Source organism: Ailuropoda melanoleuca, chromosome 10 (genome assembly GCF_002007445.2).
Source record: "Ailuropoda melanoleuca isolate Jingjing chromosome 10, ASM200744v2, whole genome shotgun sequence".
In the NCBI taxonomy this organism is placed as follows: Eukaryota; Metazoa; Chordata; class Mammalia; order Carnivora; family Ursidae; genus Ailuropoda; species Ailuropoda melanoleuca.
Genome location: NC_048227.1, coordinates 101,179,631 through 101,190,872, shown reverse-complemented (window position 1 = coordinate 101,190,872; position 11,242 = coordinate 101,179,631). Strand labels below are relative to the sequence as shown.

The following is an 11,242-nucleotide window of genomic DNA, read 5'->3' as shown; positions in this document are numbered from 1 at the left end:
ACAGTGATTTTGGTTGTCTCCTAAAGCCTGAGCAATCACGTCTATTTTTATCTCTGAAAAAACCAGAAGGGTAGCTGTGGAAATATGCATGTGAACTAGTGTTTACAGATGAACATCCCACCGCCTGCCTGAGTCCCTGCCTCCCTCAGAGAGAGGTCAAAGGGCACTCTAGAGCAGAGCAGGGAAGTGCATTAATACTCATTAGGAATAACAACAATTAACAGTTATATTAGCACTGAGAGCGGAGTTGCTCAAAACCTGGTTTTATTATTTCCTACAAAGTAACAATGAAGGTTTCAATGTATCTAACATCTCTGATCTTGTAGGTGCTGTGACAGATGCATCCTGAGTTGGGTCCTCTTTAGAAAACAAGAAAAACAAAACAAACTCATCAAAAAGACAGCACAACCTCTGACGATGATAAGGATCCCAGGGTGTCCAGGTAGCGCTGGCAGTAACCCAGGGATTGAAGAGACAATTGGGAGGATGGTGGGTCATGCCAATGGAGAGCGGTGATACCTTCTCAGAGGACTCGAGACCCACACCTGAGTTCTGCACACAAGTAATTTTTTTTTTTTGATCTGCAAAATTTTATTAAGCAATAGCTGGACAACTTTTACAACTTCAAATCATCAAGAAAAAAATGAGATTAATCCATCTCAATAATAAAGACAGGAAATAATTTGGACAAACCACGTCATTTTGAATGCAAACCATTAATGCCTTCTAGAATACCTCCCACACAATCTAATACACAAAATACATCAGAAAAGAGGCAAATAAGGCTGAGCTCGTTAGAATGCAAGTGGGAATCTCAACAGATCTTGCTTGGAAAGTAAAACAAAGCAGGATGCTGGAACTGAAAAACAAAGCAACACCGGTAGGACTGAGGCGCACACAGCAGCGTGCTATTCCCAAGATTTGGATAAGAACATGCTGGTGGTCTGGTTTGGTCTGGGACCTGTGCACCTGCATCGTGCACTTACAGTTTAAAAAAAAAAAAAGAAAGAAAGGAAAAAGAAAATGCCAGTAGTAATAAACTCAGAAATCATGTCCAAATTTACAGTACCAAAATAATGCATTTATAAACAAATGCAAAAACAATACCCCTTTGGTAAATAATACAGTGCCTTTTTCAGTCAAACGCATAACCCATGCTTTTCTACAACACGAAAAAAAATTTATCTACAACAAACAACGAGATCTTAGAACCCTACCCCTCCCCTTTAAAAGAACTTGTAAACAGAAAATATTGGTACAAATTACAAGAAAATTGCACAAAGCCAAAGAAATGAAAACAAAATAAGCCACAACCCCTTGGAGTTTCCATCAGCCAGAGCTAAGGGATACACAGACGGTGACAAATCTGAATCGTGTGTGACGACAAAATCCCAGGAGCTCAAAGAACAGTTCTGACACATTTTGTCTCAACTAACTTTGTTCACAACTATTGACTTGGCCAAGGGATAGATGGCCCACAGAGGGACACAATGGGTTCCTTTCAAAAAATGTTTTCAACTTGCAGATAATGTAACACTGCAGGAGACACTCAAGAATTCACGTCAGCCTGGGCACGGACTCCTTTGTTCTTTTTTCAACCCACTCTATGGCTTGCGGGGGCAAAGGGTGACTTATTTTAGGGCTGTTCTCCAGGGTGTCCGCCGAGCAGGGCACACGCATGGGGAGGCTCCCGTGTCTTACCTGAAACGCACTGGTGCTTTCGTGTGATTTGGGAGAACAAACACCATTCTGAAAGCATTTGTTTCTAGAGGTGAACCTGCTAAAGACGATTTTAAATGCACGGTTTACATTCACGAGATAGCTCATTAATGCCGGAAAAGAAATCTTCTCTATAAAAAGGCAATTATTTTGAAACATACCTTCCAAGTTTGTACAGTGGAATGAGGAGACGGTCACATTTTGAGCCCTCAGGCTGTTACAGCTGGATAGAGTTGAGAATTTTGTCCAGGCCAGGTCGTCCCTTTCATTTTACAGATGGACAAATGGAAGCCCGAGGTCACCCTCCAGCTTTGTGGCAGGGCAGGCTTGACCCCAGGATCGAGAGGATTACAAGATGAATGTACATGTTTTTGCTTCTCCTCATGGGACACTTAAGTGGGGAGCAATGGACACGGGGGACAAAGACTAACCTGCAAAATCCTGACTGACACTGCCATCAGAGCCTTGACATTTTCCTGCTTCCTTGGCACCAATTTTTCTTAGGATATACATTCAGTGGATATACTGTACACAAATCTGTGCCTTTGGTTTGATGAGATTAGAGTTGAAACAAATTTAAAATTGGTCTTTATATGTTAATACACTGCTTCCCTCGATAAGGGATGGATTCTTTATGTAGTTGACTGGGCTGATGTTTTTAAATTTAGAGATTCAATGAGGTATCGTAATATTCATAAGTTGCTATTAATAAACATGAAGTATAGAGAATTCTGTTTAAAGTACTGACTTTAGTAGTATTTAATAAATTGAGACTGAATGAAAACGATTTTTAAATAAGCGACACCAGCACCATCAACTTAAAAGATACCACATTACGAGCGCCGTGGACATGGGTGTAAGGACGAGTGGCAGGAGACTGTTTCCGCCCCTGGGCCAGAGTACAGAGCACAGAGCTGCACAGCTACTGCCCCTCGGGTCCGCAAACCTCCCCACACGAGGCCTGTCTCCACGTGCCGAAGAGGCCTTTTGGGAAGTGAGCCCAGAATTTAGAAAGTTCAATTATTTGCTACAAATACTCGCTTTCTCTTCACAAATGTATTTGCAGTTTTTATTCCAAGGATTTCCCCCTATATTTGCTCTTAGTAAGAAAAGTTCTAAAATGTATTTTCTCATGGTCTCTGTATCTTAAGAACCAATCCAAGAATCTGGAAAACGGACATTTACTGACAATAATGCCTTCCTTTGCTGCTCTCATTCCTCTTTTCATTTCATAGCACCTTTTATTTTTAATTAAAAATAAAATGTTCAAAGAGGGGGCAATATTATTTTGGATATGTCATCTCAAAGAAATCGACTCCTCTGTATATAATCAATACCAAAGAATGCAAAAAAAAATTACCTTTAAAGGATTAATAGGAATTTTTTCCCAATTAGAAAAGTTACAAATTGTCCAGCAAAAACACCTTCTATCATATCCTCTTTATTTCTCGCAGCAAAATATGCTGCTACCAAATAACTCATTACAAACACACTATTTTTCTAAATAAATAAAATGGGCATAACTCACCAGTACATAGTAACAAAATAATTCCTAAGAACACTATTAAAGCAAGATAAATAATCTCTTGGACAACAAAACAGGGGAACTGCATTTAAATTATTTTAGAAATAGGCCATAACCATTATTGCACAACTAATAATAAGCATTGAAACATCTTACCAAGCTACAGAAACTCCTATAAAAGAATTATATAATTCTGAATACACTGCTCAATTCTTTCTCAAAGAATTTACCCACAAAGAATCAGGTTCAATATTTTAAAATAAAAGTTGGAAAACTCGGATGTTAGTTGGGAGATGTCCTCATCTGTGTTTCTTCAGGGTTTGGAGAGAATGGTGAGTGATGTCGTCTTGCTGTGGGGAAGGAATGGGCCAGTTTCTTTTCTAGTTTTTAAACCAAAACAAGGAATGTAAAAATACATACTTTCAAAAGACTTTTCTACAGTGTCTTTCATTTGTCTGCTCCAAACAAAGTCCAAATTGAGGGCACTCTGCCAGTAGACAGTTCCTGCGCTCCTGCCCTAAAAACATCCAGGTCTGAGTAACTGACAACAGCGAACTGGGTTTTGTTATCAGGGCTGAATGTTGCCCAAAGTGTCCCCTAAGGAGGAGGAGGAGGAAGGAGGGAAAAGATAATCTCGGGGGATTTCTGGGTTTTTTCTTTTTTGTAATTAACCAGCTAAGTACTATAATAGTGTGTTCCCAGTGGTTTATCTCCTCAGTAAACTGTCTGTACAGTTAATAAAGAACTTTTTTTTCTCCTAGATACAATTGTGGGACTTTTTTCAAACAGATGACTATACCTCTATCTTTTAATACCCTGGCAAATGTTTACAATTTTGTTACATTTCTAAACTATTAGAAAACACCTCTAATCAACTGAATTTTAATGTGGCTGAGAAGAAGAAAGACGTGCTTTCAAATTACTATCCTCAGCATTTTTAGAAAGTGTGGCACACTTTTCTTCTGGGAAGGAGAATGCCTTCTGCCACACTTTCCAGATTAAACAACAGAAGGGGGGGGGAGGGGACAAAGGTTGCTTTTCAGCAAGTGAGTGCCTAGTGACTGCCCAGGGCACTAGGTGACAAGGTCGCTACCCCACCACATGCCAGGATCTCTCCATTTTGTCTCTCACCTTCTCTCGAAGACAGGCCTCACTGACCTATGGAATTCTGGCATGTTCTAGAACTGGCGGGGTCTTCAGAGCGAACACCCTCCAGAGAGGTGCAGAGCCCTTGTACTATCTCAGTCACACTGTGCACGCCACCCACGTGGTCCATGTGCAGGAGCTCCTTCCTCCTGCATCAGCACGAGCAAACTGTATTTATACCTGCTAAGAGCACCTGGACACAGCCTGCTTCTACGGGTCAAACACAGCGCAGTTGCCGTAACACCTTCACGAACTGAGCACTCTGGGGAAGTAACAGGACGTGTGTGAATTCAATGTCCCCCCTAAAAGAACCTGTACCTTCAGGACTTTTGGTTGTCTTTTTAGAAAGTTTTTTGTTTTCACACTAGTGGTTATGAGAAGGGGGAGTAATAAAGCTAGATGTGTGGAGAACGGAAAGAATGCACAATCCCTGGTCTAAAAGAACAGCAGGTGGGATGGCAGTCTGCCTTCCTTCGGAAGGGCCCCTTGTCTTGACAGCTGACAGAAGCAGCGCAGTAGGGCATTTCCGCAGCAACCGTGTTTCCTAAAAGAACACCAGGTGCCTCACACCCTCTGCTTCCAAATACTACCCTTCTGTATTCTCTTTTTGTTTAAAAAGAAAGAAGAAAGAGAAACAATAAGGATTATAAAAGCCCAAACAAACGACAACAATTAAAGGTCAGTCCCCTCTCATGGGCCTGACGGATTCTTCCAGTTTTGCTCTTGTCTTCTGGTCTCCAGGCACCTGGGGCCCCGGGGGACTCCTCGAGCAGTGCGAGGAGACCTCTCTGAGAAGGCTCCTTTGCCTCTCTCTCTGCCCCAGACCAGTCTTTTCACTTCAGGCGCTGAGTCACGTTGGCCAGGGCAACCGCAAAGGCCTGCACAGCTGAGAAGGGGTACTGGAAGTCCAGAATGTACGCATTGCCATCAATCCTTCCAAACTGCATCACCTGGGGTGGGGGTGGAATGGGCAGAGAAGCAAAGGCATGAAAAGAACACAAGGTGGGAAACACAACCACGTCCGAGTGGCTCCTGAGGAAAGGGCACAGCCCTGTCCAGGAGACAGGTCTGCCAACCAAAGTGACTCTGATCAAGTTTCTTTTTTTTTTTTTTTTTAAAGATTTTATTTATTTATTTGACACAGTGAGAGACAGCCAGCGAGAGAGGGAACACAAGCAGGGAATACAAGCAAGGGGAAGAGAGGAAGAAGCAGGCTCCAAGCACAGCAGGGAGCCGGACATGGGGCTTGATCCCAGGACTCTGGGATCACGCCCTGGGCCAAAGGCCGAGGCTTAACGACTGAGCCACCCAGGCGCCCCTGATCAAGCTTCTTGATCTAACTATGAGTTGGTCAGAAATACAGAGGGGGAGGGAACATGTGAAACACGCAGTGGGAAGATAATGAGCAAAAATTCAGAGCATGGAAAGCTCCACAGGTCAAATAAAGTGGTCTCCTCACCAAGGAAACAGAAAGGAGAATGAAAAAGTATAAGAAAGAATCTATAGGCTAATAAAGGGTTAAGAGACACAGTGGTCATGGTCAGATGTCACGGCTCAGGGAGGCATAAAACTAAAACGCAGTCGGCCTCCCTCCCCCTGCTCCCTTGCTCCATCTCTTGAGCTTGCCTTCGTCATTTCAGTACTTCTGCGACCACATTATACTACCATATAACGTGGTATATATATTTATTAGTTTATGCTCTTTTGTCCATTTTTAGTAAATTCCATGAGGACAGGGACTTTCTCTATTTTCCTCAGGGCTCTAGTTTCAGCACTTGGAGCAAGGTTTGCAAACTCTGTGAAGGGCTGATGATAATAAACGTTTTAGGCTTTGTAGGTCACAGGGTCTTTGCCACAACTCTAACCCCGTTGTAGGACAAAAGCAGCCTTAGCCGATATTTAAGTGGATGGGCATGGCTGTGTTCCAATAAAAGTTTATAAAAAGAGGCAGCAGATCAGACTGGTCCGTGGGTCACCATTTGCCAACTCCTGGCTCAGAGGATTGCCAGGCATATAGCAGGTGCTCAATAAATATTTGTGAGTGAATTAATGAAAGTGAGACTTAAATATGCGAGGTGAAGGGAATTCCCAGGATGGTGAAGAGGTGTGTTCCCAGGATGACAGCTACGCAGCAAGGTTAGAGCTACTATTTCAGGTTGTAGGAGGAAGTAGTGACAAATCACCCAGTGTGTAATGTACCGGGAGGGGATTTACATTATGCCAGAGAATCGGGGAATGACGAAGTCATAAATACACAGAAATAAGCAAACAGGGGCGTCTGGGTGGCACGGCGGTTAAGCGTCTGCCTTCGGCTCAGGGCGTGATCCCGGCGTTATGGGATCGAGCCCCACATCAGGCTCCTCCGATATGAGCCTGCTTCTTCCTCTCCCACTCCCCCTGCTTGTGTTCCCTCTCTCGCTGGCTGTCTCTATCTCTGTCCCATAAATAAATAAAATCTTTAAAAAAATAAAGATGTACTCTTTAAAAAGAAATAAGCAAACAAACGCTGGCTAATTATTATATCTAGAGAAAGAAAAACTATATAATAAAAAAGGAAATATAACTAAGCCATAATTTGTGGCTCAGTTATAAATCATATATATTGGCATAATGGGATAATCAATGACTACGTAAAGTAAGAAAAGGGGGGAGTTCACACGTGTGTATGTATGGCAGTGGGGGTGAAGAAAATAAACCCTCCTATTCTTCAGGAAGAAGTCAATACATGATGTGAAAAACTGAAAAATCAATCAACAGAAGTGGGAAGACGTTCTTTACAAATATATTGTCAAATACCCGGAAAAACAGAGCTGGAGGAACATGTCTGGGAGAGCAGGGATTGGGAGTGGGCCGGGGGCTGGGCAGGGAGGGGTCTGCTAGTTTTCCTCCTGCATCTCGCAGAATCATCTGACTTTGAAGAATCAGTACGTATTGCTTTGATGATAAGTAAATAGAAGTGAGCAACGGGCACGCTGTAAATGACAACCGCGATCTGCTCCACTTAAGAGACAGCAGTGGTTTTCCATTTCTCATTGGGCTCCCCGCAGGCCAAAGTGCGGATATCCTTCACCAGTTTTTTACCCTTCCCTCCACTACCCCCACCACCAACCAGTCAAGACCAGACAGAGAGATTCTGGCCATGCCCCGGGACATGTTTTCTTACCTGCCGCCCCTCCAGCTCGATCTGGAAGTTCTTGGCCGACTCCTGGGTCACCCGCCCCCCGAAGTCCAGCTGGTACACCTGGGTGGCTTCATTCCACAGAGGCTGCTTATTGGCCATGACATACACGAAGCCCTGGCTGCCCAACCGCCCATCCTCCTTCTCACTGGCTTTCCGGCACTTGAACTCTTCCAGCTCGCTGGCCGTCCTCAGGCTCCGCTTGCTCTTCCAGCCTTTCTTGCTTCCCTGGCTCTGGTTCATCAGCTCGTCCCCACTGATGAACAGCTCGGGCTCGCTCTCGGAGCTGTCCTGGAACTCATTTGTCTTGTTCAATTTCTTTGACTTCAGTTGGTCTTTCTGACTCTTCACTTTCTTCTTCTCTCTCCCCAGGCGGGGGCTGGAGATCAGGGAATTAAAGTCACTCAAAGTCCGTGCCTCCTTCTTCACTTTGCCCTCCGTGATGGCTTGAACGTTTCCTTCTTCTGCTCGGCTGTCCAGGCGCTTCCGGTTCTTCTTTCCGAATTTCTCTGTCCGCTGGGGGACTGGGCTTTCCGTCAGGGAGAGGACTTCTTGGAAGTTGTCTGTGGTCTCTACCATCACCTCAGTACCCAAGTGGCTTTGGAGGTCGGTGGGCGGTGGTGACACCAGGGGCTTCTCTACCACCAGGTGTGCCTTGGGGGGCAGAGTGCCCTGGGGGTTTTGCACAGGCGGGCAAGGGCTGTAGGAATTCCAGGGGTGCAAGGCGATAGGTGGCAGCTGTAAACTCGAGCAGGTGCTGCTTCCTGGATACATGGGGGGCAGGGTGCAGTAGGAGAGGCTGGGTGGGTAAGCTGGCTGCAGAACCACGGCGGACTCCTGTGGTGCAAACGGTGTGGGGGCCAGGGCATCTTTTGGGGAGCAGGGAGTCTGCACTCCCGGCAAAGGGGGTGTGTTATAGCTTCCTGGGTATGGCATTCCCATCCCATAGCCTGTTTGGAAAGTGGCAGTAGGACTGGCGGGAGACTTCGGGGAGACAAAGGGCACTCGGGACACATCCAGGTGCTGGCTCTGACCTACTATAAGAGGGGGCAATTTCAGAGGGTTGGGCACTGCAGTCTGTGCTGTCCTTTCCTGAGGAATCCAAATGTCCTCCCCCAGCACAGGGTCCCACTGGTAAGGGGGTGGCCGTTTGACGGCCACAGCAGCTTCGGTCAGCGCGGGGTGCCTCAGGGGCTTCTCCACCTGACAGTGCTGGGCCAGCGCCTCGTCCTCGGTGAAGGCCGAGTTAACGTAGTCCGCACGGTCGCGGGCGCCGTCGGTTGGACTCAGGAGGCTGTAGGACGACTGAGAGGTCAGGGGGGAGGTGCTGGCAGCGTGTGCCAGGCCGGAGCCTGGCTGCGCGCCCCCCACACCCCCGCCCGGCTCTGGCCGCCCCGCCGCGCCCCCGCCACTGCACTGGCTGCAGGTGTACAGGGCCGGAGGGGGCCGCGCTGGGAACTGCGCCGCGCCCTTGGGCTTGGGCGGGTGCTGCGGCGGGGCCCGCGGGGGCTCAGCCAGCTGCGCCGCCTTGAGCGCCACCTCGCGGTTGTTCCTGCGCAGCGTGGCGTGGATGAGACTGTCTGGCCTCTGGGCTGCGCCCCGGCCGGGCATCAGCGGGCCGGCTATTTCGGGGTATGGGGGTGGGTCTCCCGTGGGGATGGAGTAGCGGGGGACCGTCAAGCGGTTCAGGGTCGCACTGGTGCAGGGCTGGGGGACCTTCTTCTCGGTGGCGGTGAGCCTCAGGGTGGCCGAACTGCCCGGGCCGGGGAGGGTGTAGGTGTTCTGTGAGCAGAGCATCCGCGTCCGAGGCCGGCACACCTCCTCCACGTTGCCGCTGCTGTCAAAGGTGGTGATCCTCTCATAGCCCAGGGGCGTCTGGTAATGTGCCGCTGTGGGGTACAGCGAGAAGTCGCCCTTCTTCAGGCACGTGTCCACCGGGGGCTGCGGGGGCGGCAGCGGGGGCGGGGGCGCCGCCGTGGTGGGGGCAGCAGGGATGGTTCCCGGGTAGGGAGGTGGGGGATTCATCTTCGCCACCTGGACCTCCTGTGGGGCACTGAACACAACTGCGTCCCCTTCGGCAGCCAGCTGTGCCACTGGCCGCAGGGCCTTGGTGGACTTCTGCAGGTGGTCATGGTCTCGGTCTCCATGGTCCACCACCGACAGCTGGATCGCTCCCTGTGCTGGAGGCGGCAGGGACAGCTGAGCAGGGTTCGGGATGATGCGGCCCATCTCCACACCTCCGAAGATCACCTGTCCAGGGTTGGAGTAGCGGTTGGAGACTGGGTACTGGGTGGCACTCTCACTTCCGTGCTCAGACGTCCCCACTGCCGTGGTCTGATTGGTCAGGACGTCCAGCTGCACATTCTGATTGGCAAGCAGGGACTGCACCAAGCCTATGCTCTGAGTGGGGGACATGGCCTGCGCGGAGCTGTGGATGGGTGCGATGGGGATGTTCACGGTGCACGGCGGGTTGTTCTCAGGCACACCAGATGCTCCCGTCACTGGAAGGAAAAGAGAAAAATGAACTGCTTACAAAACAGTGCCGTGAAACGGGTCAGAATAGGTGATACAATAAATCAACTCATCCAGTCCTTGTGCATAAAAAATGCAATTGTTATAGACGGAGATGTGTTTGCTGGGGAAAGCTAGACCTTTCACACGAGTTTATACAAAGTTTCTCTAAAGCTTCTGGAAGGACACAGGCAAAGCTTTTCAATGAATATACTTTTGAACCTTCTCAGTTTGGTACCTAGATGGTACCATGGCACATACTTAGCTGGTTTTGTCTTTTTTTTTTTTTAATTTTTATTTATTTTTATTTTTTAATACTTAACTGTTTAAAGATGCTCTTTACTCATGAATTCATAAAACGGCCCACTCTTTCATGCAAGAAGAGAGCCATGTATGGTACAGCATGACACTCCACTGAGCACTCATAATGCCCAGGGTCTGAGTAGGGTTATTCACAATTACGGATTGGTTAATATGGGAAGTGTTATGCAGCAGATATGTATGTAAAATTTGTACATAATTAAGTTTCTATAAATAAAACCATGTAAAATGTAGTAGAGATACCAATGAAAAGAATCTTCTAGCAAATAAGCATTATTAGGGAAGGATCAGTTCCTAATTTATCTGCTTTTCAGCATTTCGAACAGTATGTAAGGTACAGCCCCCCCTCTGTAAAACCCTGTAAATATAACCTATTTGTATGAAGAGGGAATTTAATGAAGCAAGAATCTGAACAATGATCTACAGACCACAGGCAGGGGCTCAGAACCACTGTCTTAGACTGCCCTGTTTAAAAGTACCATTGAGCACTGGCAAGTTTGCTTATTTGGGCCTTTAAGTGCTGCTATGTGGCAACTAGTATATGAGCAGGAAACAGGATTTAACTAGCTAATTGTAAAGGCTGTCTGACCTTTTACCAGAACCACAGAATGAAGGCAGCTAGTTCATCAAAAGCTAAGTCCGGGGTGCCTGGGTGGCTCAGTGGGTTGAGCGTCTGCCTTTGGCTCAGGTCACGATCCCAGGGTCCTGGGATTGACCCCACGTCTGGCTCCCTGCTCAGCAGGGAATCTGCTTCTCCCTCTCCCTCTGCCTGCTGCACCCCACTCATGCTCTCTCTCTCAAATAAATAAATAAATAAATAAATCTTTAAAAAAAAGCTAAGG

The 11,242-nt window shown here is 47.2% G+C and overlaps 1 protein-coding gene across 7 annotated transcripts in view; it reads right to left on the bottom strand.

Moving 5' to 3' along the window:
* Nucleotides 1–566: 566 nt before the first annotated feature.
* Nucleotides 567–11,242, bottom strand: part of TULP4 (TUB like protein 4) — a 200,650-nt gene continuing 189,974 nt past the window's right edge. For all 7 annotated transcript variants that reach the window (XM_034669391.1, XM_034669388.1, XM_034669390.1 and 4 more), the window contains 2 exons: nt 7,554–10,069; nt 567–5,340 (listed from right to left, as the gene is read on the bottom strand). In XM_034669391.1, coding sequence (XP_034525282.1) covers nt 5,224–5,340; nt 7,554–10,069 — 2,633 coding nt within the window. In that variant the 3' untranslated portion in view covers nt 567–5,223. The remainder of the gene's footprint in view (nt 5,341–7,553; nt 10,070–11,242) is intronic.